The 25,851-nt window shown below is 47.3% G+C and overlaps 1 protein-coding gene across 2 annotated transcripts in view; it reads left to right on the top strand.

Annotated features, from left to right (window-relative positions):
• Positions 1-25,851, top strand: part of LOC144101060 (sodium/calcium exchanger 3-like) — a 67,997-nt gene that overhangs the window by 37,870 nt on the left and 4,276 nt on the right. For both annotated transcript variants that reach the window (XM_077634069.1, XM_077634070.1), the window contains exons 2-12: positions 8,015-8,422; positions 9,037-9,163; positions 12,000-12,128; positions 13,791-14,003; positions 15,745-15,912; positions 16,737-16,799; positions 18,222-18,394; positions 19,456-19,694; positions 20,355-20,693; positions 21,265-21,443; positions 23,300-23,629. In XM_077634069.1, the coding sequence (XP_077490195.1) occupies positions 8,082-8,422; positions 9,037-9,163; positions 12,000-12,128; positions 13,791-14,003; positions 15,745-15,912; positions 16,737-16,799; positions 18,222-18,394; positions 19,456-19,694; positions 20,355-20,693; positions 21,265-21,443; positions 23,300-23,629 (2,301 nt within the window). In that variant the 5' untranslated portion in view covers positions 8,015-8,081. The remainder of the gene's footprint in view (positions 1-8,014; positions 8,423-9,036; positions 9,164-11,999; positions 12,129-13,790; positions 14,004-15,744; positions 15,913-16,736; positions 16,800-18,221; positions 18,395-19,455; positions 19,695-20,354; positions 20,694-21,264; positions 21,444-23,299; positions 23,630-25,851) is intronic.

The raw sequence follows: 25,851 nt of genomic DNA, 5'->3' as shown, positions 1-25,851 counted from the left end.
GACCCATTAGCCTATGCCAGACACTCCTGACCAGGTTGCAGTTTTCGGCCACAGGTGTAGTTTCTCTGAGGGAGTTGGAGAAAGGTGTCTGCATGCGCAGACAGGATCCAGCGTACGCCCGTGCGCGTAGGCGCTCAGCCGGTACGCGTAGGATGCGTCCATCGAGTTGGGGCTTAAGGCGCCCGTGTGCTGTGCGATGTCAGTGAACGTTAAATATCCCCGAGTGGTCGAAATTATTCCGGAGCCCTCCACTACGGCACCTATTTATATTTCTCCTTTCACTCCCTCCTTTATCCCTTCCCTTACGGTGCGGTTCAGGTGTCCAACGATATATGAGACAGATACTGCGCCACTTTCTTTCCCCCAAAACCAATTATTATTATTATTACATTACGGAGGAAATGCCTGCAGCTACGCCAATCACTCTTCCTGCATTTTTCTTTCTAAGCTCTCACACTAGTGGCAACACGTTAATGTTTCTCGCCGCCTACGCGGCCTAAAGCGCTCGTGTTCACTTGATGAGGCTAGAGCGTTATGGCTAAAGTGCCGAGCTTCGTGGCTAGGGTGTCTGCCCTTAAAAAAATTCTTAGACAGTCTATAGACTGTCCATAACATCTATAGATTCTCTATATACAAACCCAGAGAACAGTCTATCGGCAATACAAATACTATAGACAGTCTGTAGACATCTATATATTTATGGCAATACACTTTTAGTAGGCTTTTGTCTATAGAGTCTATATACTATGAATAGACAAAAATATCTATAGGAAGGCAATAGTCTATATGAGGCTGTGTATAGACCATTTATACAAGGGTGTCTACCCACTCTGATCTTCCAAGTTCGATAGTCTTGCAACTAACTGTCTGTGAGCGCTCTCTTCAGTGCGACCGTTTGTACAGCCAGGTTTTGCGCACGGCCCGCCTTACTGCCGTGAGCCGCCACAGGCGAGCTCCATAGCGATGGCGATACGCATTAGCGCTAACCCAAGTTAAACAAGATTGGTGAAGCACGCGCCTAACCTTTGTCGACGTTTCGATCCGAGGAATGGATGCTGTGAGAACGCACACAAGTTCCGCCAGCAGTATACGGAGAACTGGTTTTGGCGTCCTCGCCCGGGCTTCAGTGCAAGCGGACAGTGTTCGTCTTGGCCCTGTTATACGCGGTGCCTCGAACTTCGTAGTCCGATTCCCACGCCGTCCTGAATGCGAGATGCATGCGCTGCTGACCGGGAGTCAGACCGCGTCGGTCGACCAGTTCGAACGCCACCTCTGCCTTAACCTTGCAGGGACCCAGCGCAACCCGTCGGCTTGCTCGAGAGGCCGCGCGACCTCTGGAGGGAGCACAGTACGGGCCGCGATGCATCAAGTGGCGTGGAGTTCCAACGCCGGTTGCTTTTGTACATACATCATCGGTCACGCATTAATGCGGAAAGGATACACCAGGGGCCGCTCCGTGGCCTCCGATCGTATAGCTATACGCTTCGCTGGAAGGCCAGGAGCAATTTATATCGCATTGGAAATGGATTTGTGTGCTTAATTGTTGACTGTCGATAATTTCAGTTCGAAGAAGACCGAACATTTCTTCGCATTAAGCGGAGGTAGAATTAAGCAAAGATTGAGTGCTGCATAAAGTTGTCTGGATCACAACGCTGGAATAAACCGGTGGTTTGAGTTAAGCGAATAAACGAGATTACACGGTATAGTGCCGTCTATGATTTGGTCGCTTGCAATTCTAATATAACAGTATATAATATAACAGTAATAATATAATAATGATAATAATATATAATAATAACTATTATTATTATGTAATAGTAATAATATAATATAACAGTATATAACAGTAATATAACAGTATCCGTCGTGGTTCCACGGCATTCTAAAATGAACGGTATAAAGTGAACAAGAATTACATGGTTGTTATATATCGAAATTCTCGACCTGTTTTTTTCTTTAGAACAAACTTAGTTCGAACGCGAAGATTTTACTTCCTCCCTCTTGATGTCTTTCGCACGTAAATCATCCACGTATGATTATGCTTTCGGGAGTTCTATCAGAGCAATATTATTTTTCTGATTTTAAAATAGCATTGCCTCTCTTGTCGCTAGTGTACATCCACAGCCGGAATTTTGTGGACTCGTATACTAAAGACAAAACGATTTATTTCATCGCCGTTTAAGCACGCAGCGTGAAATATATATATATATATTCAGTTCAATTGAGAGCGTGCAAATTGCACAGTGCGCGATTAAATCTGATCAGTGCGCCCCAGAGATGAAAACGAATTAAATATCCCCCCCGTGAAGTTTTCGTAAACGGCGGATGACGCTCTTTTGTTGAATAATCTGTGGGTTATAATGTTTAACTGAGGATGCAAGCATGCACATCAATCGCGAAGTCGCTGCCGATGGACGCATAACAATCCCAAGGTTATAGTGTGGGCATCGTGGTGAAAAGTTTTTGTGGATCTAAGCTGTTGGAAATACCGCGCTGGCGATTGTGTAGCATGCTCCAATTCCTTGTTGGCCTAGCCTATGCATCAGCGGACACACGTTCAACAAACGAGACGCGCACAGTCCTTGTTCGTTTGTTCGTCTGTATACGCGAGGCGCAGCATCGAAGGCCGCATGTTATCGATTGTTGGCGCCAGCGTGCCATCCCCGAGGATGCATGTACTTGACGAAAGAGCATTTTTTTTTTGTTAGCATTCAAACAGCAGATGGGAGCATCTCTTGCCGGGCTACAGCTGCAGGAGAGCTGTTTTGCTTCGTAGTCCGCCTTTTGTCGAAATGAGAGCAAACTGACTCGTCGAAGAAGTGAGAACGAATTGATTGTATAAACGCGGCTGATTGCCTTGTCCATTTCATCTCCATAAGCCGCCGCAGTGGCTGAGTAGTTATGGCGCTCGGCTACTGATCCGAAAGACGCGGGTTCGATCCCGGCCGTGGCGGTTGAGCTTCGATGGAGGCGAAATTCTAGAGGCCCGTGTACTGTGCGATGTCGGTGCACGTTACAGAACCCCGGGTGGTCGAATTTTCCGGAGGACTTCACTACAGCCTCCTTCGTAGCCTGAGTCGCTTTGGGACGTTAAACTCCCATAAACCGATAAACCATTTCATCTCCGTGATCCTTCCTGCTTCGTGTGGCTCCATCTCGTATCTTCTTGAAAAGGAAGTTCTTTTCAAGCACTAATAGCTGTCTGACTTAAAAAAAAAAGCTGAATGCTGAATAAAAGGGTCTTTAACCCAGTCGAAAAATATGACAGAGCCGGTACCAAAATGCAAGAAATTTTTGTCGTCCTGTCGTTGCGACAGATATTTCTGTAGAAATGTGAAATTTTCGGTTGTTGGGAAAGAACTGGCTCTGTCGTTACGACAGGAGACTGCTCAATACTACACAAAATCCTGTTTTTTAGTACGAGTATTTCTGTTGTCAGGTCCCAAAATACTACAGCAATATCTGTTGTGCCAATAAAAATTGATTAATTGGCTTGCTGGCGGCCGAAAAAAACGAGGGGGGGACGCCATGATCGCTTTCTCATCGCAGCACCGGCTTCTTCAGTCGCTGTGTGTTGCCTCCGGCATACTTTTTGCGGAGAAGATATTCAACGGCAAAGGAGGTTCCTGTAAGGAGCCTTGTCTGCGACAGAAGCGGCATTGTGGGCCGCTCTGTCGACGGCTGACATCTCGAAAGACAGTCTTACGTATACATAGTGTGCCTACTGTATACACCCTTGCTGCCATTGTGGCCGATAGTTGTTGCTCGCTCCATTGTTCCGAAACGACGAAGTGGCGTCACTGTGACTTTCTTCTGCATTGTGGGACGCAGAAATAAGAATAAATAAAACGTAAAAGAAAAAAGCGTCAGGACTGATCCGGGGCAACGCCAGAAGGCCGTGTAGAACAGCCGGGGAAGACACTTTGGCGGGTCAGCCGTGCAGAACGCGGGCGAAAGTGGTCGAGCTGCAGCCTGCCGCTCGGGCCATCACCGGGCATTGTTCCACGGGCCATCCTTCTTAATTACACGACGGAGAAAGTGAGGGACGGAGTGAACCGGCTGGCTTAGACTACGGGAAGAGAGAAGACGGGTCGTTTGGGACGGGTATGTGTGTCGGATCCCGAAGACCGTCCATAGGAGGACGGAAGATGTGTAAATGTGCACTACCGATGTTCTGAATTGAGGTGCCGCTGCACTGTAGTGCAAAATAGGGACATTTATTTTATGTTTCTCTGTGGATGTCGTTGCGTTGTAGGATGGTGCAGACGCCGTAACTGCAGCGCTAAACATTTGTGTACAACCTCGTTCAGTTGAGCCAAATATGGCCTTTTAGTCAGAGAGTCAAGTGCGCCTTGGGACAGACAGCAGTGCAAACAGACGAGGGCTGAAGGAAGGCGAATACAGTCGAACCTCGTTATAACGAAGAACTGTTTATAACGAAATAATGGATATAACGAAGGAAGGACAATTCTCCTTGGGAGCTTGGTTAACACGGGCTATAATGAAGCTACGGCTATAAAGAAGTAATCGGTGGTCCCCTTCAACTTCTTTATAACGTTAAACTGTACAACGAATATAGCAAATATATATGTTATCTTGGCTATGAAAACACTAGTTATGAGAGACAGCACTCGTGTATGCCATATACCGTCCTTCAATCGAGTCCCGTTTACACTACAGTCTAACCATGAAACGTCTTCAACATGCTCGCTTCAGCATCCTTTCGCTGTTGTCACATTAGAGCCAAGTTAGAATGGGGCGCACTCTATAGAGTCAATGGACACGTTTCAAAAATTTTCCAGTGACCCCAGCGCATTGTAGGGGGCTCTTTTCTGTGCTTAACAGCGACGAAATTATCAGCGCTCAGGTGTACCTGCCTGACACTTTCCAGAGCTCGGCTTTCTAGGCGTCCAGATATCTTCCCGCCTGGAACTGCGCGTCGCGTTTTGTCCGCAACAGTTTGCGAAACGAAGTGGCGCGCGTTTCGGCCACCGCGGTGTCAATGACCTTCCCGACCGTGGCGCAATTGCTGTATCGTTGTCACTTGCTCCATCTGCCTCCCCCCCCCCCTCTTTCTACAAGCGGGGGGGGGGGGGGGAAGCAAGGCACAAGCGACACAACCCGCAACCGCGATAAAGTGTTGGCGGAGCTGTGTCAAGGACAGTGCGTGAAGCGTATCACAACTCTCGTCCTTCCTTTTATTTTTTTTTCTCAGCGTGCGGTATTCCTTTCATTCCGTCACGTGTGTACCGTATTTGCTCATGTTTAGGCGCCGCCTTTTAAAGTGACATCTGTGTCGGTTAGTGGGCTGTTATAAATAGCTGTGCACACCGGCTCATCTGCAGACACTTTCGTTGCCTAGCAGTTGAGTGAGGGAGGTCCCGAGTCTCGATATCGTGCGATGCCTTGAAAACAGGGCCGTTAAGTATCTATCTTATGGTAAATTTAAATGTCAGCATGTCAGAGAGTCCTCCCTCATTGTTCACCTCGTCTACAGTATGCTCGTAAAATGTGCCCAGTTTTCGCGCGCACTAACAAATGCCAACACTCGCCTCTCGTTTTGGCCATAAGCGAGAGGAAGTCTTTGCCACCTAGCATCACGGCAATAACGAACCTGCACCGCTATCATTTCTTTCTACCCAAGACATTTCGCAATATTTTGTGGTCCTTTCTTTCTTCCTTTTTTGAAGCATTGCTATGCTTGACAGCAGCGTGATAATATCATTTGTAATAGTTTGTTGTCTGCTTCACGTGAATTCACGCGCTTCACATGAATGAATTGCTTCTTTTTGATTTGGTTCAGTTCACCTTCTGGAAATTGTATGCTCATGCATTTTGACTTTTTTTTTCTACGAGTCGGGATCACTTCAAATTGTTTTTTTTTTGCCTGTTGGGATGTATTTTATCGTTTATCCCTTCTTTCTTCAAAATACAGCGCATCATTATTTTGATTTGTTGTTTTCTGTGATCATGTTTTTTTTCATCAATTCCTCCCCCCCCCCCCCTCCATACGTAATCTCCAACTATGACCTCAGGGTATTGCTAAATAAGCTAAATACAGTATCATGGGCGGAATAAAAAAAAAGATGTGGGGCTAGGCGCCAACCCGCCGCGGTGGTTCAGTGGTTAAGGCGCTTGACTACAGATCCGGAGTTCCCGGGTTCGAACCCGACCGCGGCGGCTGCGTTTTTATGGAGGAAAAACGCTAAGGCGCTCGTGTGCTGTGCGATGTCAGTGCACGTTAAAGATCCCCAGGTGGTCGAAATTATTCCGGAGCCCTCCACTACGGCACCTCCTTCTTCCTTTCTTCTTTCACTCCCTCCCTTATCCCTTCCCTTACAGCGCGGTTCAGGTGTCCAACGATATATGAGACAGATACTGCGCCATTTCCCTTTCCACAAAAACCAATCATTATTATCATTAGCCGCCGAGTCTTGCTTTTTCCCCATCAGCAGGAAATTTCTCATGGAAAGACAACACTAGGAATTTTTCGTCGCAGGAAGTCCTAGCGAAGTACCTCCCCCACTCCACCTCAATCCGCCTTTTTCAAAAGGCCGCACAGCGCATGCGCTCCTCTTCTCCTCGAGCTCCACTGGTTGAAAACAAAACCGCCAGCTCGTACTGCGCACGCGCAGTCCACATTAGTGACAAGCGCATGCGACAGATGGCGGCAGCTGTCAAGCACGCACACTAGCCACTTCGCAGGCGCAGCTGGCGCCTCGCGGAACCACAGCGTCTGCGTTTTCAACGAGTGTTTGTTTTCAACCAGTAGTAGTAGATGCCAAGTGACATGCGCACATCTCCTTCATGAATCGCCGAATGGCAGCAGTAATGTGAGCGTCTAAAATCCGCTTTAACGCGGCACTACCCGTTGCCTCGCTTCGTGGTGCCTCTGCTCTCTGCTGCGCCGCTGAGCAATTAGGAGGCATAATTAAAGAGCCGGTGAGTCAAGGAGAGAGAGGAGAGAAGCTTAAGAGGGTGCAGGGGTGGCGACGGATTACTTTGCGCCCTACGGCGTCCCATTAAGGCGCCAACGGGGTTACGCGCGCTGTGCGGCATAAAGCGCGTGTGGCCCGTTGACTCACTGCGTAGTCGCTTCTGGAGCGGGGTCGGCGCCTACTCAGCGGCGAATTGGGGCCTGACACCAGAGCGAGGGGGGCGCCGAAGAGTGCTCGCCTTATTTTCTTCCGGTGCGGGCAACACCGAGCTGCGCTAAGCACGCACGTGATATGATTTTTCACCGAGGCTAACTGATCATCTCTGCAGATTTATTGGATCCTTTCTGACCGAATAATTGAGCAATTCCTTCTGGTCGACGCTTTGTTGCATATAGGCACACACACTTACATGCATGTACACTCTAAACGAAAATACGCCTTTATGTGAGTAAAAACGGAGTAAAACTCCTCTAGCGCACACCTTTTTATAAAGAGATGTGCACTAAAGGAGTTTTACTTTCTTTTTACTCCCTTTGTTTAGAGTGTACAACTTTGTCAAATTCGAGAGCCCAAATGTGGGGCTTGGTTGTAAGTCCTCTAGTGGGACTCCTGTTGCTCCAACTACCGGAGTGTTGAGTAATGCACGGACAGATATGGGCGGTTGAGCAAAAGTCAAGCGGTCGACGTTGAGAACAATCCATGCATAAAGTTCATTATCACCAAAGACCTCATTATCACAAAGTTGAAAGTCAAATTCACATTTTCATTCTCCACAGGAACATAATGTATATGGCCACCGCGTTGGCTCAGTGGTTATGGTGCTCGGCTGCTGACTCGAAAGCCACGGGTTCGATCCCGGCCGCGGTGGGCGCATTTCGATGGGGGCGAAATGGTAAAGGCCCGTGTGCTGCGCGATGCCAGTGCACGTTAAAGAACCCCAGGTGGTCGAAATGATCCGCAGCCCTCGACTGCGGCGTTCCTCACAGCCTTAGTCGCTTTGTGACGTTGGACCCCCATAAAACAAAAGCTATTTCTTCCTCTGACATTTTCTTCCCGTCTTGCTTTGACTCACGCAGGACTACTGTCACCTCCGAGGTTTAACGAGGCGGAGCGAGGGCACCGGGCAGCGAGAAGGACAGAGCCATGGCGCCGTCTCCCCACAACTACACGTGCTCCGAAGGCCTGCTCCTTCCGCTCCTGGACGAGTCCAGCTGGTCGCGGGGTGGCCGCTCCTTCGTCTACCTGCTGGGCCTCATCTACTGCTTCCTGGGCGTGGCCATCATCGCGGACGTGTTCATGTGCGCCATCGAGCGCATCACCTCCAAGACCCGGCGCCTGACGTTGTCGGCGCAGGTGCCCGGGGGCCAGCCGGACATCATAGAGGTGAAGGTGTGGAACGAGACCGTGGCCAACCTGACCCTTATGGCACTCGGGTCGAGTGCGCCCGAGATCCTGCTGGCCATCATCGAGATCGTCGGCAGCGGGTACGTACGACACTGCCCTTCTCCACAAGGCAAACCGTCGCTCGTCGGTATTTTTTTCTGTGTGACGTCACAGGCGTGAGCAGGTGCAGGCCGGGTAAGAAAGCACGCCTTCAGAAGGCAAACCTTTCCTTGCTTGACGTTATCTATGATGGACAATAATGTAAAAGCTTAGTTATAGTAAACTTTTCTGCACCCCACGGCGTGCATATAATGCCTGCCACCGTGGCTTAAGGATTTCTATGCGTGGCATAATTAATGAAAAAATGAATAGCTGGACGATTTTAGACATTTATTTTTAATACATAAAAGTTATCACTGCGTTAGCGTTCAGTGCGTTTCAGTGCGTTAGTTATCGGTGCGTTAGCATTAGGGTTCCTCCCAGACGAAGTAGCAGCTGCACTCCGCGCGAGCTGCTGGTGTGATCCAGTTGCTCAATCGCTCAATCACAGTGGGACATACCGTATCCCTTAAATACTTTTCCTCTCTCCCTCTCCTCTGAAATTTAAGAGAGAGAGAGAGTTCCTGAGCTCCACCGACGGTTCAGACGGACGGGCGGACAGATTTTTCCTACATAGGGGTTCTAATGCTAACGCATTGAAACATTCAACGTGCAGGTTCGTGGCCGGAGACCTCGGACCCGGAACCATCGTGGGGTCGGCGGCCTTTAACCTTCTCGTCATCACAGCTGTATGTGTTGTCGCCATACCTCCCAACGAGACTAGATCCATACGCATGATCAAGGTAAGCAGGCGCCCCTATACTTTTGCGTGCGCTTTGGAACAGCGTTCAATGAAGTGCCTATACAGTCGGACCTCGTTATAAAGAACGGTTGTTTATAACGAAGTAATGGACATAGCGAAAGAATGATAATTCCTGTTGTAAGCTCGGTCAACACGCAATACAACGAAGCTACGGCTATAACAAAGTATTTGCCGGGCCCCTTCAACCTCGTTATAACGAGATTCAAGAACACGGATGACAATTTTTATCAGGACTAAGTATGTTTGCGAGGCAGTTCTAGAAATGTGGTCGTATGATAATGAGTATAGTACTGCTTTACTGTATTAATTGAGTGATGTAAATATACTATAATAGGAAAGCACATGTGCTAATCGGTGCCCTAGAAAAGCACCAGAGAAAATATTACTCCAGAAGTGGATTGGAAATTTTATTTAGTGTACCATGAAAGGTCACAGTGAAAGGTCAGTCTGCCCGTAGATATGCCAAGCATGGCAGGCAGCTTACCATGCTCATCATCTAATACTCTCTGGCAATAAAACGCTAAAGTCACTCTCATGGTCGTTTTACTTTCTTTGCCCATAACACGTACAGACCACAGAAGAGCTCACACCTAATAATGAATGTTAGGGTTGCTTGTTCACGCGAGCCGGCCCGTCAGAACTGCAGAAAGAAGGGTGAGAGCGTCAGTAGGACCTATTCACTCTAAACTTGGCGGGCGGCAGGAGCTTCCTGGGTGGAAACCCTGAACCTCTCCTGCCGCCGTTCTGTTACGAGGTTAGAAACTAAAAGCTTAAACTGTGGGTTGCCCGCGGCCCAAAAGGCGCAGCACAAAGGGTGATGTGCAGGAGGCAGTGCACCCTGCTTTTCTAATAAGCGTGCCTAAGGGTGCTGTCAAAAATCCCCTCTGCCATGCCTCGGGGCAGGGGCCATCACACTTGTTGGACAACGCGATTGTGGCCGCGATGGGACCGCCATGTTGGTTCTCTCCATGGTTGCCTGGATAGGTGCGCCATGCAAATAACGTCACATGAATAAGTTGTATGACATAGAAGCCATATCCTCCGCAAAAAACTATGGGGACGCTTATGTCACTTGAAGAGTTGAGTGTGGTAGCGATAGATTTCAGATTTGTCGCAACTTCTGCTGCAGCTTCTGTGTGTGTTTGCTTCTGTTTCGGTCCACCCACCGCCATACTCGGAATGCTATAGCTGCCATAGCAGGTATCCGCTATCATGTGACGGTGCTGGCTTTGCACAAATAATTTTTTTTGCTTTTCCAATTTCGATTTTTTATCTAGGTTGCTGTGTAGAAACTAGGTTGCTCAAAATTCTACCCTAGCCCGAACCATCACCTTGTTAAGTCAAAATTCGATGCACTTAGAAAACTTTTATTTCGACATTTTTAGGTGCGTGTGCAGGATGCAAAATCCGGTGGGCACGTTGTGATGACGTCACAAGATCACATGGCCTGTCTAGACCAATCAATAATTGAATTTCCACCTGCTACGGCGGCCAGGTTGCCACCTGTCTACGGTGGGCAGGTTGCGATGGTCACAAGGTCACATGACTTCTCTCCACCAATCAGGGTAGGCCTTCAGGGCAGGTTCTGGTGACGTTGCAAGATGACTTCACCTCTCTTGACAGCGAATTTCGTCTTGGTCATGGGCAGGGTTTTGGTGTGATGACAACTCTGAAAGCCCTATCGCATTAAAAGTGCTTTGACGTCACTTTCAAACCGCTATGCTTGCCCTGGAAGCTTTTAATTAACTCGTAACCGAAAGCGCCAGTAGTGCGGCGTTTATAGTGGAACATTTCCTGTAAACGTTCTTCAACAATGCAACTTGGAGGAGGAAGGAAGAAAGGGCGCAATCAAGTGCAGCACGCACAAAGGGAGCCGTGCCATTTAGAAAGACTCGTTTGTGCAGCGATATTCAGGGTCTGAGGGGGGGGGGGGGGGGCAGAATGCGAAAGGGGTCAGGCGTCACACACTGATTGCCGATGACGCGCTGGTCGTTAAGCTAACGAACTGCGACGAGTGACTCGGTGTCAGGTGCGTGAGCCACCTGACATGTTTCATTGCGGCAGACCTGGGCGCTATTCCCCCCCACGAGCAAATATATGCAGGAAAAACACTTTCCACGAGAAAAATATTCTGTGCGCACGTTATGAGAGAGAAAGATGCCATAAGAATTTCTCTTTACAAAAGCGAATATTCCTGCGAGGAAAATGTTTTGTTTGAAACCGTTTTGACTTTTTGTGTTACTTAACTTTTTTGTGTTCAAGAGGTTCGTTCCTTTCACGTATTTTCAATCCTTGGTATTTTCCTACGTCCCCAGACCCAGGCATCGAAGTTAAAACGTACAAAAAAAATTGATTTTATATGTATTTATTTTATTTACTCTGATACCTACAGCACCCGTTGCGGGTATTTTTGTAGGGAGAATGCAAGGTAAAAAATAGTTTCATAGAGTTGACACACTTTTCTGTTACGGTATGAAGATCCAACGCTGCTAAGCTAGCGAAAACACCCTATTGTTTCAAGGCATTTAGAAAGTTCCTCATAAACTTGAGAAGGTTTAACGTCTGCACATTATCGAACTCTAGCATTAACAAACGCAGGTGAGAAATTAACGATAAATCAGTAAGTTAGAAAACAAATTCGCCAGAATAGAGGAATCCACTCCCTTAGCCTGAGTTGATGGATCATCGGTCATCTGTACTTCGTTTTGCATGCCCTAACCGTGTTCATTTGGTTGTCTTGATTTCGATCAACACATTATCGGTCTGCACAGTGTGTCGCGCTTATCTGTGAATATGCGCAATATCTTTTCTCGCAGGTGTTCGGCATAACAGCGTTCTTCAGCGTGTTCGCCTACCTCTGGATGCTGGTGGTGCTGAGGGGTTCTAGCCCCGACGTGGTCGAGCTCTGGGAGGCTCTCCTGACTCTGCTCTTCTTCCCCTTGCTGGTGAGCGGTCAGTCTGACTCGGAAGGCTGTAGCCTGCAAAGTAGGAATACTCTCTAGCAGGCTATAGCGTACCTTCCTAGTGATCAGTCAGTCTGTCTCGGAAGGCTGTAGCCTGCAAAGTAGAAATATTCTCTAGCAGGCTATAGCCTGCAAGATATATACTCACTTGCTGGTGAGCAGTCAGTATGTCTCGGAAGGCTGTAGCCTGCAATGTATTAATACTGTCTAGCAGGCTATATGTATACTACCTTGCTGGTGGAAAGAGTTAATCTGACTCGGAAGGCTATAGCCTGCAAAACAGGAATACTGTCTAGCAAGCTATAGCCTGCATGCGCGGCAAAGAGGTACACATGTTTAGATTGCGTATTATGTGCAAAAGCTTTCTCCACAGCGCCGGCAGTGGAGGCCCAGAAAAAATTCAGTTCTTCAAAGCTGGGGCCTTTCATCTAAATTATAACTGATTGTGATTTAATTTCAAACGCTCACTGAGAACAACTACACCGAATCATTTGTCCACCGGAAAAATATATTCCCTGGTCCTTTCTGGGTGTATGTTAACGTTTGCCCGGCAGGGGAAGACTCAATTATGGCTGATGAAACTGAATTTAAAAAGATTCCCACCGCTATAGAGTCAAGCTAATGGCACCCACACCGAAAAGAACTCGTTCTCACCGTTTCTAAGTGAATGGCGGTGTAGCATGGCCTCCGGGATCTCGTCATCTAAAAGTTAATGGCGGTGCAGCATGGCCTCCGGCATCTCATCTTTTCAAATTGAATGCGGTGTAGCACAGCCTCCGGGATCCGCGTCAATTTGGTGTCGACGCGAGCAGCGTACTTTCGAAATCGGCCTGTGATGGTGACACCTGTATTTTGTCGTGTGGTGTTTTCCAGCTTATAAAAGCTCCATGCAGTACTGTATCCAAATAGGACAACTTCACTTTATCTTTAGTGTCTCTTTACGGAGGCATAAGAGCAGGTTGCTCAAAGTGCGCAACAGAAACGCGTCTTTTTCTCTGTCTGCGCGCACAGTACGGTTCAAGGGGCGTTTTTTTTCGGGTATAACAGTGTCATTTTTTGTGTTTAGACTTTAGGAATGTCTTTCGCTTTTGTCTTTGTGATTAGGTTTGCTATACCCTAAGGTATGCTGTTCTTTTCTTGTAAATACTGATTTTTTTACTGTACACGTGATTTTACGTTTAGTCAACAGTGTCCTGATGTGTACGCCGGGGTGTAGGCCTCGTCAGCAGGCATGCTTTGTCTGCTTCCTTTTGCCTCTCCCGGGTGGCATATTGTAAATATGGCCGAATTAGCTTTTCAACTTTCAACAACTTTTTCCAAGCATTTCACCAAGAGAAGCTAAGCACCAGACCTCAGGAATGTTTATACCTTTCTGTGAAATTTGTGGGTACCCTACTCCACTAAAGCGTCGCTGCCGAAAAAACATCAGCATAGCGACAGAGAGGCTAACAATCAGTTTTTACTCAGAGTAGAAACTGCACGAAGTTATCCTCACTGTTCCTTTGAGCATAATGAACGCTGACCAGAGCGGTTAAATTCGACCTATTTATTTCAATAAGGAGCTTTTCCTTTGTTCATGTCACAAAACTTGGCGTCACTGCGTAGCCGTCGGACCATGACCTGGTCTGTGACTCCACTCTGCAGGTGTTCCTGGCGTACGCCGCGGACACGGGCATCTTCTGGCCGGGGGCCCGCAAGCGCAGCGCCCAGAAGCAACTCGAGCTGCAGACCACTACCGACGTCCCCAAGACCGCGAACAACGCCGTCGGACCCGCTGGACCCGGCGGCCCCGCTGGCCGAAAGGAGTTCTTCCCCGACGGCGAACTGAACCGCGCCAACCTGCTGGACTTCATACGGGTCGGTCGTCATTCCCTCCTGTATACCGTCTACGAATGATGCGAGCATATATCGACTGACTAACTTTTGACTGAACGTGGCTCTGCAGACAGTCAGTTTTCTTTCCTGTTTTTTTTTTAACTGACTGAAGGGGAGCTTCGATCGTATTGGCCGTACACATGGCCTTAAAGCCAGAACCTAGTTTAATGTATCAAGGAAAAGGTTTTTTGTCTATACACTAAGAGCTGTATTTGGTCTCTTTTTGCCATCATCTCTGCCCTTGAAAAAAAAAACTTTATACAGGAAGTTTTTGTTTCAAATCGACACGTGTGCTTGCTTGATTTCTGTGCTCCTAGATGCGAGCCTTCGTAGCAGTGCTGGCGATGCTCGGGCCCTTCAACGACGATCGGGTTATCTAGATAAGATCTGAGCGCATTCAGTTCAACTAGACAGATAATAATGCTGGTGATCGCTATGAAAAAAATGGACTCCAGTTGTAATGCGCTCCCGTCGGCGATGCCTTGGAGTGGACTCTGAGCCCGGGTGTCGGTTATTTTCTTTTATGATTCCATGCAGCACTAAGCCGTTTGGATGGCTGGTTAGCTAGTTTAGTTAGTTGGTTAGTTGGTTGGTTAGTTGGTCTGTTAGTTGGTCAGTTATTTGGTTAGTTAGTTTGTTAGTTGGTTAGTTTTTTGGGTTTAACGTCCCAACGCGACTCAGTCTATGAAGGGTGCCGTAGTAGATGGCTGCGGCTATTTTCGACCATGTGATGTTTTTTAACGTGCACTGATATCGCACAGCACACGGGCCTCTAGAATTTCGATGGAGGCAAAATTCTATTGCCGTGGCTGGGATCGAACCAGTGTCTTGCAGGTCAGCAGCCGAGCGCCATAACCACTGACCCACCGCGGGCGGTTCTAGGCTGTTTGCATCGCCTATAATCCTGTAGAAAGAGTCCTCGGAGCCCTTTTTTTTTCTTAATTGTTACTCCTTTAAACAGGAATAACATAGACGTGAGTGGATATTTTTCTATTGTTTGGAATATCCTGAGTATTGGAAGAATTCCCCAAAGTACGCTAGACTAATATCGATCTCACTTCAAGTCGTTAATGGATCAATTCGGCCTGACCCTGGTAGCTGCCCTGGTTAGCTTAGTTAGTGGAACAACTTCCCCTGACTGGCGGTAATCCCTCGTTCGAGCACCGAATGACGAAGATCATGGGACAGCTGTCTAGATTTTCTGCAGGCTAATGAGTAATCGCTGCCCTGATTTAAAGTCACTCCTTTCTGCGGAATTTCCCTTAATATGTTGACGTAACGACATGTGCTATCGACTCGTACGGGCATAAAAATCACTACCTTGTCCCTCCTTCTACGCCTTTGCAGCAACCATTGCGATGGTTCAGTCACCTTGGCTTACGTCAGCGAACCATGGGGGTCATCCATGGGATCATGGGTCTATGGGACCATTGAGTCTATGGGACCATGAGACCATGGGGTCGAGATCGAATCCCGACCTTATCGGCCCTCATTTCCATCTAGACGACGTGCGGAAGCACCCGCACGTTAAAGAATCCCGGGTCGTCCAAATTAATCCGGAGTTCTTCACTGCAGCTCCTCCTGCTCACTTTTTTCTTTCACTTCCTCCTTCATCGGTTCCATCCCTCATGGCGCGCTTGAGGTGCTCACCGAGAAGTGAGACAGTTGTGGCGTCATTCCTTTCTACATGAAATGATTGCCTTCGGCTTCCTGGCTTCTGCAGGAGATCCGCAAACACCCTGGTCTTACGGACGAGGACGCGGCGTGCCTGGCAGCGGCCAAGCTGGCCGAGCAACAGCACCACACGCGCATGTGGTACCGCGTGGGGGCCATCCGGGACCTGACGGGAGGGCGCCGCACCAGGCCCAGCATCAATGAGAAGCTGCAGCACGTAAGTGGTGCCCGTTCTGATCTAGAGCTTCCCAGTCTAGTTTCCGGATTCCTTCTCCTTTAAAAATCGTCTCTGAAATGCTATCAATGTCTGCTAGTTAGTTCTTGACATGCGCTCTCTGTGAATCACCAATAGGCACAGACTCTACGCCGAGAAGTAATTAAAAAGGACATAAAAATAAAACTTCCGACGCCTTGGTATGAAGCATGATGGGCTTAAACCAATTAGAGGTAAAAGAACAGTGCAGAGCTGCATGGTAAATACTAAAAAAAAGAAAAACCTAGAAAGAATGAAGTCATTGCCACTTGCGAGGGCACCACTGTGTCGGTATATATAACGAGTTGTTCCGGAAACGGTTCAATTTTTAAAAAAATTTCTAGCCCTTTCTCATTGGATGAAGCGGGGACCCAACCTGCGTGTAGCCTCGTTATTGGCTCAAGCTCAGGGCGTGGCTTAATTGTCCTCAACCATAGAAGAAGGGCGGGAAATTCAATTGTGCCTGTTTTAGCAATTAACTGCTATATTATACCGGTCGCGGAATCTAACCAGCCCGGCGACGAGATGAATTCTTTGTAGAAATAAAGAAAAACTGGATTTGTAACAATTATGGCTTCCTAGGATAAAAGAAACGTATTTTAAGGAAAGAAGAGAGAATGCGCAAAGCAGCATGCTTGAAACAAAGTGGCACAGAGATGCTGAACATCATTTCCTGAAACAAAATTGACGATTTATGAAACCATTTTCAACGTTCTACAGCTTGCACAAAGCACCAAGTGAGCAGAAAGAGATAGCGCATGAATTTTCGTTTTCTTTCCTAACCGCAGAAACTCGACCAGGAGGTCCGTGAGATGTTCGCGCTAGCCGCACAGGACGAAGCTGACTCAAAGGTAAGCGTGCGCCCCACGGTGAAGACGTGTCGGAAACTGCTGCGACTGCACGAGCGCCGATAAGTATACCTCACGGGAAGCTCCGTGCTAATCCTCAAGCCTTTTTATCCGCTGCTGGTATGGACCTCACCGCAGAAGGAGATCGAGCGACACAGACACAGCTAAGTTATTAATGCGACAACATTAGGAGTCCCCAGGGGGGCCAAACTGCGTCATCGGTCATAAAATTCGCTCACTGCCTGGAGGGAAGCGACGTTACCATACGAGAGCATTCCCATTGGCTGGAGGAAAGTGAATTCACCTGACGGGAGCATTCCTATTGGCTGGAGAAAAGTGACGTCACCACATGAAAGCAGTCCCATTGGCTGCAGGGAAGTGAATTCACCACATGAAAACAGTCCCACTGGCTGAATGGAAGTGACATTAGCAGGCCTGAGGTGACTTATCTTCCGGTAAAGGCATGAACAGCTATAATGCTGTCGCATTCCCAACACTTAATAGAATAAGGGGTCCTTCTGAATTTTCTTTTGATTTCTCTTTAGCCTCTTCGACTCGGACGCTATACAACTCGAGTATTCAGAATAATGATTCTTGTGCAGTATGTGGTAAAAAGTCTGAGACAAACACATTTCTTGAGGATGTCGCAGTCTCTGTTCAGGTATCTATGTCGCCAGGATCCATGGCCAGCTTTCTTGCGCACCAGCAGCTAGCGCCATCTGTTGGCCGCCAGTAGCGAACGCCACATATTTCAATGCGGATACTTTTAACGGGTAATGTTAAGAAAAGGATATCCGGAGAGATTCTGCACGACCACGGCGATTATCATAGCCAAGTCTTCCTCTTCGCTGCACTAACTGATAAAATGTTTCCTGCGCTTATGCAAACTTTTTCAGTTGGACATAAAAAATCAGTGGGGTGCACGTAACATATGAAATTCCAGCGGTGAGTTTGAATGTATAGCAGCGCCACGCGGCACGTTATGGTAGTCTTGCGTACTAGAAGCGTTTGCCCGATTTTCTTGGCATGAACATTTTTGAGGTCTCCGGGTTCAGTGATAGCCAAGGTAGCTTAACATGTCTGCAGCAGATGACTAAAAAAAAAGACGGTTTATGGGACTGAAGGCAGGAAAGTATGGAAGCCACGTAAAGAGAATACTGTATGAGTGTAATTCACTACAGCCTAAAATTCAGATATTTGCAACGCAAGGAAGGATGAATTTCTGGAGCTTAATTGTTCAGGTTAAAAGAAATTTCTCCTGCCCCCAAATAAAATATTCCTCCTACAACCCAATTTCGAAAGAGACTCCCTTACATCTCCATCTGTTCAGTACCTTCGCGTCAGTGCCCTCACGTCAGTGTCTCCGCGTCAGTGCTTCCGCGTTGCAGGTTACAATGAGCGCAAGTGTATTCACTGTCTTCCCAGCCTGCGGACGAAGTGGAGCAGGGCAAGCTGCTGAAGCCCGTGCCGGAGCCAGAGAACAAGAACGTGGCCACCATAGAGTTCAACGCCAGCTCGTGTGCCGTGCTGGAGAAGGCCGGCAAGGTGGACGTTCTCATCCGACGGAAGGGGAAGCTCGACTGTCCCGCCACCTGCAGGTGCGTGCGGGTGGGCATTTAGTCCTGTCCGAAGGGCTTTAACACCAAGGGAATAGAATTTTAAAAAAAATCTTTTGCACATACAGTGCTGACTGAGGTTCCAGCACAACCTCGGGGCTCCGTGTTGCTCCGGGGAGCTGTAGTCGTATGCAATTAAAGTGCAAAGGAGGACCGCCAGGCAATGAAATCGAAGCTATTGTCATGACGCCGGCATCAAAAGCCTTGCATTTGTGACGGCCACTATGAAGGGCCTGTTATCCGGCGCAACGCTGTTGACCTTCATTAAAACAGGTCGACGCCATTGGATGGATGCTCTCCTTGGTGGGGAATTTGCCGCTTCCTTCGTTGGTTGTATCGTGATATATACACGGCTAAATGATTCTGCTCGGGTGATACTCGAAGAGGCACTGCAGTAAGTAGCAGATTTCGCAGAAATATGAGAGAAACTATGAAACTTGAGACCTTGGGTGAACCCTGGTCGACTGTGTCGACAATCATCCTGCTGCCATCCTCAGATGTTAGGACTTGCTTGAACTGAAAAAATTACAAATCATTTGCAACAATGACATTGCTTAAAGACCACGCGAAATGCTATTGCGGCAGCTTAAAGGGACCTGGTGTCCTGATAGTCACATGTAATTGAATGTTCGGAAGAGGGTGAAGTCAACATTTATGTACAGAACAAATAAGCGCGGTGGTCCTAAGTGGTAAACGACTGTATACCAATTGGATAGAATTGTTTTGCGGTAAGTGTAGTTAGGAACTCGGATAGTGTGGCTGTGGTTGGCGGCAGACAAGTAAAAGTGGAGATCAATGAATGAGAGGTTTTTCTCCTGTATGCGGGCTCAACTTAGCTCATATCATGACACTGATGAAGGCGATAGTTATGCACACTATTGAAAAACGACGTGCATCAAGACAATGCAACCGCTGCTTTGTCTCAAGATCAATACTGGGAAAAGCAAGCTTGGGTTATTTTATTCAGCATTGATGCCCGCATGTCCTGCATTCCGATTCCCAGTCTTTATCACAAGAGTTGTCACTACTGCCATTGCCTGCAGGGTTGAGACCATCGACGGCACGGCTTTGGCGGGAGAGGACTACATGGAGCTCCGGCAGATGGTGCTTTTCCAGCCTGGCGAGACCCAGCGCCGCGTCACGGTGCAGATCGTGGACGACAACCAGTGGGAGCCGGACGAGACGTTCTTCTTGCGGCTGTCGCTGCCCGCCGGAGGAGAAGGAACCGAAGTCGCCTTGGGTCGGAAGTCCGTCATGGAGGTCACAATCATCGACGACGACCGTAAGCACACCGACAGTAGCACTTTACGCGCCCACCTATGAACGCAACAGGCCTGCACACTGTGCGCTTTAGTGTGCATTATTCACAACTCTTCTAGTTGTTAGTATTCCTGTATGTGCTCCCGAATACTGGATGTTAGCAACTAGTGGCCTCTCTTGGCCACCGTTAGCAAACACCACCTAACTGAAGGGGGATATTTTAAACTTGTAACATAAAAGGTTCTATGTGAACTTGGTCATTATCATAGCTATCCCTTCTTTCTTGCTGCAAAGGTCGACCTATAAAATGATTCTTGCAGTCACACCATTTCTACTGCCATGGAAAATCGATGAGATGTACCCAATGTTCGAAATTCCCGCGATGGTTTTCACACTGCGCGGCGCCACTCGGCACGTGGTGGCAGCCTTGCGAACTACAGGCGTTTGTCCAGATTTCCTGTGCCCGAATCGCTTTTCCACACCATCTTAATAGTGTTACTGCAACAATGGCAGACGAATTAAAAGACGAAAACCTCTGGCATCGGTCTTCTTGTGCACTGTTGCTGCAGTATGAGTTACCAGAAAGCCTGTACTGCCTTCTGTACTGCCTTCTGTAGTGCCTTCTGCATTTCCTTCAGTACTGCCTTGTGCAGACTAACTCATTATGTCTTCTCTGGCGCAGAGCCCGGCATCTTCGAGTTCCGTCGGCGCGGTCTGCTGGTGCGTGAGAGCGTGGGCAACGCCCAGGTGGCCGTGGTGCGCACCAAGGGAGCCGATGGAACTGCCTACGTCCACTGGCGCACGCGCAGCCAGACCGCCAAGGAGGGCGAGGACTTCCACGGGGGAGAGGGCAAGCTGGTCTTCGAGCATGGCGAGACTGTCAAGAACATTGAGATCCCCATCGTGGATGACTTCGAGGCCGAGAAGGACGAGCACTTTGAGGTGGAGCTGTTCGACGCCTCACCGGGCTCCGGACTGGGACACATCACCAAGACCACAGTCACCATCACCAGCGACGAAGGTGCAATTATTTTTTGTTATGTATTGAGTTCTGTATTGACTTTTAAGTCCATTTCATTAAAGTCCATTCCACGTAATGCCCTTTACGCACTATTGTAAGTGGTACCAGACAGTGATTGCCTGACAGTCTGAGCAATGATGGGAACAGTATTGGAATGTGCAGATAGTGGCTCGCTAATCTCTCAGATGGCGCCATGAGTACCTGATGTAGTTTGGAGGTAGAGGTCGCCAAGTTAGAATTAAAGTTCATTGCTTGAACAGAAGTCTAAACATTCACAGAATGTCCAACTATCACTATGGCGGTGTGCTGAGGGTTGGTTTTAAAGAGGTCTTGTAAAAGATGAATGCCATCTTTGCCACATAACATTTCTGACGCATGGCGGGCAGGTTTGTTATAAGCATTCAAAATGCACAATCATTATAATGTTCGAATATAATTTCTACAAGTCAAGTTACGCCTGCTCTACTGGAAGGTGAGCGGTATAAATGGTTTCCAGTACGGGCCCTACGATTGTCACTAAGACATGGGTGCAACCCTTGTGAAACGTAGTTCGCGTCTTTTCCCGTCGCAGAGTTCAACAACATCGTGAATCGGCTCATGCTGATGACCAACACCAACGTGGACAAATTCCGGCTGCACTCGGCCAACTGGGTGGGCCAGATCAAGGACGCCATGAACGTCAACGGAGGCGACATCGACAATGCAGAGGCTGTGGACTACGTCATGCACTTCATCACTTTCGGGTGGAAGGTGATAAACTGCCATTCTTTTTGCACTTTTAGCCATGCGATGTTCGTTTAAAACAGCAGTGAGGGCAACTCGCACTTGGCCTGTGTCGGTAAGGTACCGTGTTCTAATCACAACGGTGGCTACTTTTAATAAAAAAGTAGCTTTTGTGAGCTATCTTTATGAAAAAGACCAAGCGAAAATTTTCATCACAACAGATTTTTTGTAGTATGTTTTAGATGTGAACTTTAGTGATAACGGATATATTTATAGTTAACAGAATATTCGCTAGTATTATGCTGTCCGGTGTTGTAGTGAAAGAAATACAAACTACGGTACTGCAGAAGGATCGGTCTATGATGAAACAGGCTGCCATATTTTGGGCACGATTCTTTCTGTCGTTTTTCTGCGAATTGTATTTCATTTTTTTTCTGAAAAAAAATGGTATGCGGGTATCACCGCCACAGGCTTTTTCTAGAACTAAACTGCGATTACTTTAATCCGTTTTATAAGCTGCAGATCTCTGAGGCAAGGCTACACTGCCTTGCAAGAGCTATAGTAGGATACAACTAAAACAAACAGCAGTTAACACTGGGCCACGGTCCGCGGCGTACTGTATTACTCCGCTAGCCAGTCACAAAAGTGAACGAAACCAGCTTTTTAATATTTGACTTTATTAAACAAGCCAGGTATCATAACTTTTTTCTCATGGTTATCTTCTTGTTTAGGTGACAAGAGAAGTTTTAACAACGGCCCACATTTTTGTCGTGGAGGAATTCTGTGCACCGGTCCTGAATGTTGGTGGAGCTTCACTGCAGACTTAAGTTGTATCCAACTATAGTGGTCACGGAGTCCTTTTTATCATCGACGCCACCAATTTGAATTGAGTGGAGAGGAAAAAATCGTCCATTGGAAAAAACGATTTTTTTTTCAGAAATAAATACGTCTTGCTGAGCTGAGCAAACTTTAACATAATTACAAACAGCCCTCTAGACGCTTCCTTCGACGGTACTACCATGCAAACACATCAAAATATCCATTTGCATATCTTGCAAAATAGATGGACACATTAAATCCTGACTTTGATCTGGCGCTGTTCTAGGGTGACATGTATTCCAACACTTATTCTATTGCCTGAAAAAACCTTACAGCACTTTTCACCGATTCTTTCATTACTTGCTCAAAGGAATCTTTCTAATGACGATAGTTATGGTAATGAAAATGCTCCCAGTAGGCTCCATATTTTGGTACAGACACAGTTCACAGCTTCAGATGAATTATGTGCCGCCTACTGTCGCATGTAAAGGACTAACAGGTGACCGGCGAGCAAGGAGGTGCTTGCAAGGAAGTTCTTGTTACATATCGAAGTGGAACGTTGCACTCTTACATGCCAAGGCTGCAAACAATACCATTTAACGTTCACAGGTTAGAAAGAAGCTCAGCGCATTATTAAGTACAGACCATGAAATTCTTTTGAATACGCCATAATGCCCTTTACACCTCTGATGATGGCGATGATTTGATCACAATGGCAAAAGGGCGGCTTGGCACATGGTTGACGTGGTTTTTCATCTTCTCGAGTTGGGACCAAAAATCAAATTTTCCAAACAATTTATAACGACAAAAAATCTTTGCACCAGGCCAGAGGAAAGCTTGTACCTATTAGAAAACTGTGATCCAGCTATACGGGGTGGAGGCTCAAACCGCTAGGCCACAGCTGTGGTCCTTTGCAACTTTTATTCTTATCACTGTACTTTATCTAACACCCATTTTGCCATTCTCTTTAGCATTCTTTGGTCACACGTCGCTCTTGTGCGACCAGAAATAATGTATTGCAATGGCTGTAGATGTGTCTCGATTAACGTGAACCGCCCCCACAGGTCATCTTCTCCCTGGTTCCCCCGACGGGCTTCTTGGGTGGCTGGCTGACGTTCTTCGTGTCCCTGGGAGTCATCGGCCTGCTGACGGCCATCATTGGGGACCTGGCCGGCATCTTCGGGTGTCTTGTAGGGCTCGAGGACACCGTGACAGCCATCACGTTCGTGGCACTGGGCACCTCGCTGCCGGACCTGTTCGCCTCGCGGGGGGCCGCCCGCTCGGAGAAGTACGCAGACAACGCCATCGGCAACGTGACCGGCAGCAACTCCGTTAACGTCTTTCTCGGCCTAGGACTGCCCTGGGTGATGGCGGCAGCCTACTGGCAGTACAAGGTACTTACCTAGCATGTGTGATGGTTTCAGTTTAAGTGGAATTTACATGGTAAACACATCACCACATCCCCAGCTTTCCTGATGATGTTGATTATGGTATACAGTTGAACCTCGATACAACGAAGTTGAAGGGGCCCGGCGATTACTTCGTTATAGCCCGTGTTGATTGAGTTTCCAAGGGGTGTTGGCATTTTTTTGTTACATTCATTATTTCGCTAAAAACGTTTCGTGATGATGAGGTTTGACTGTTGATCTATTTTTTGTAGCCCTTGTTGCCTAGTCGGGATATTTCATTAGTTCAAAGCGGGTGTCTCAACCATCCTGAGACGAGACTAAGGACTATGTTTTTTAAATCTAATTTCACTATACTACATTTACACCTCATGCCTTTCTTTTCCTTTTTTTCCCCTCACAATCGCCTGTGTGATTTGCCTTTGCATTCACTAGCAAACTCTGGCCTATTCCCCTGCGTGTGAATGTGCCGTGTCTACAGAGGTTGACAACAACAACAACAGGCCTCTATTGCGTTTCTTTTGCTTTCCTGGACATCACCAACTAGCGCCATTGGTCGGTCGCGACTCTCCAATAGCGAAAGCCGCGTTACTGAATGGGAATAATTTCATTTGTAATTGAGAGTATTCTAAAGATCGCCGTGAGGTGTGCCCAAATATATTGATGCTGATCGCCTACTCTTCCTACGCGGAGCTGAATCTGATACGGAAAATGTTGCGCTTGAACCAAGTAGCTATAGGTCTGACAGGCATAGGAAACCAGAGGTGGACCATGGATTCAAATTCTCGCGGTAATTTTTGATGTTCAGCGCCATGCAGTGCATGGTGGCAGCAGCGCAAACTAGATGCGTTTTTCTTGATTTTCGGGACTTACTAGGACATTATCATAGGACGATACAACCAACGTTCCACTAGATGACTTCCTGAACAAACATCAAGGAAAACAATACCACACTAAAGATAGTAGGGGAAGCACAAAAGGTAAGGAATAAACGTATGACACTACAATATTGACATCACCGAACAAGGATGATATTGTTTAGCAGAGAATATAAAACATTCAAAACAAACAGTAAGTGTCAGTTTATTATTAAAATTAAATGTATTAAAATTAGGCTTTACAGATTTCTTCAATTTAGGCGCTGAGATGTTGTGTGAAATCCACTTCTGCATGTAGGTTATACGCCCTGGAGGATACAGAGTGAAATGGTGATTGTCACCGTCATGCAACTGATTAACTAGAATATATTGATGAATGTTTTAGCCATCGGGACTGGCGTGATTGTTTATATCGAGAACATAGCGGCAGTGGCATTTATAGACTACTCCTTTGGCAGAATTCCTCAGTAGGTAGAATTTCTCTTGAGAGAGTTCTAGAGATAGTAAACGGTACTCTAGTGTACTCGCTAATAGGGGCTGGGTATGCTGGCGAAGCCCTCGAGTAGATTTTCATCACTAAAACAACAGAATGGTTATGGTTGTCAACGGAAGCACATTCCCTCCACAGGGCACACCAAGTTCTTGCGGTTACTATCACTAAGGTTTTAATTATGGTTTCAATCTTTCCTAATTGATAACCTGAAGACCTCTAGTTCCGCGTATAAAGGCCTCCTTTGATTGCTAACTGCACTAAGTTACTACGCTTCGAAGTGAGAATATGCTAACGTTGCCACATAAGCATGCCACATATTTAGTGATTGAAATGTACCCCTTTACTTGGGTAGCCTGCCCTCCCCATAAAACGGAGTGCGCTAAAGGACTGTTTACTCCTTTATACACCCTTATGGGGTGATTCAGGTTTAAAGTGTGTGTGCAGTGACGACGTGGATTATGGTCTTTGCTTTTTTCATCGCAACATTGATGATGTTTAGTGATGATTGGTTTGGTTTATGGGGGTTTAACATTCCAAAGCGACTCAGGCTATGAGGGACGCCGTAGTGAACAGCTCCGGAAATTTAGACCACCTGGAGTTCTCTAAAGTGCGCTGGCACCGCACAGCACACGGGCCTCTAGAATTTCGCCTCCATCGAAATTCGACCACCACAGCCGGGGTCGAACCCGCGTCTTTTGAGCCAGCAGCCGAGCGCCATAATCACTGAGCCACTGCAGTGGTTATTAGTGATGATTGGTAGCGCCATCTAGCGCAACATATAACATTCATTCTGAAATGCAGCACATAACATCTTTTTCTTTTCAATCCGCATTGCACAC

Source organism: Amblyomma americanum, chromosome 8, assembly GCF_052857255.1.
Source record: "Amblyomma americanum isolate KBUSLIRL-KWMA chromosome 8, ASM5285725v1, whole genome shotgun sequence".
NCBI classification, from domain to species: Eukaryota; Metazoa; Arthropoda; class Arachnida; order Ixodida; family Ixodidae; genus Amblyomma; species Amblyomma americanum.
Note: the sequence above shows the minus strand (reverse complement) of the source record. Positions and strands in the feature narration are given on the sequence as shown.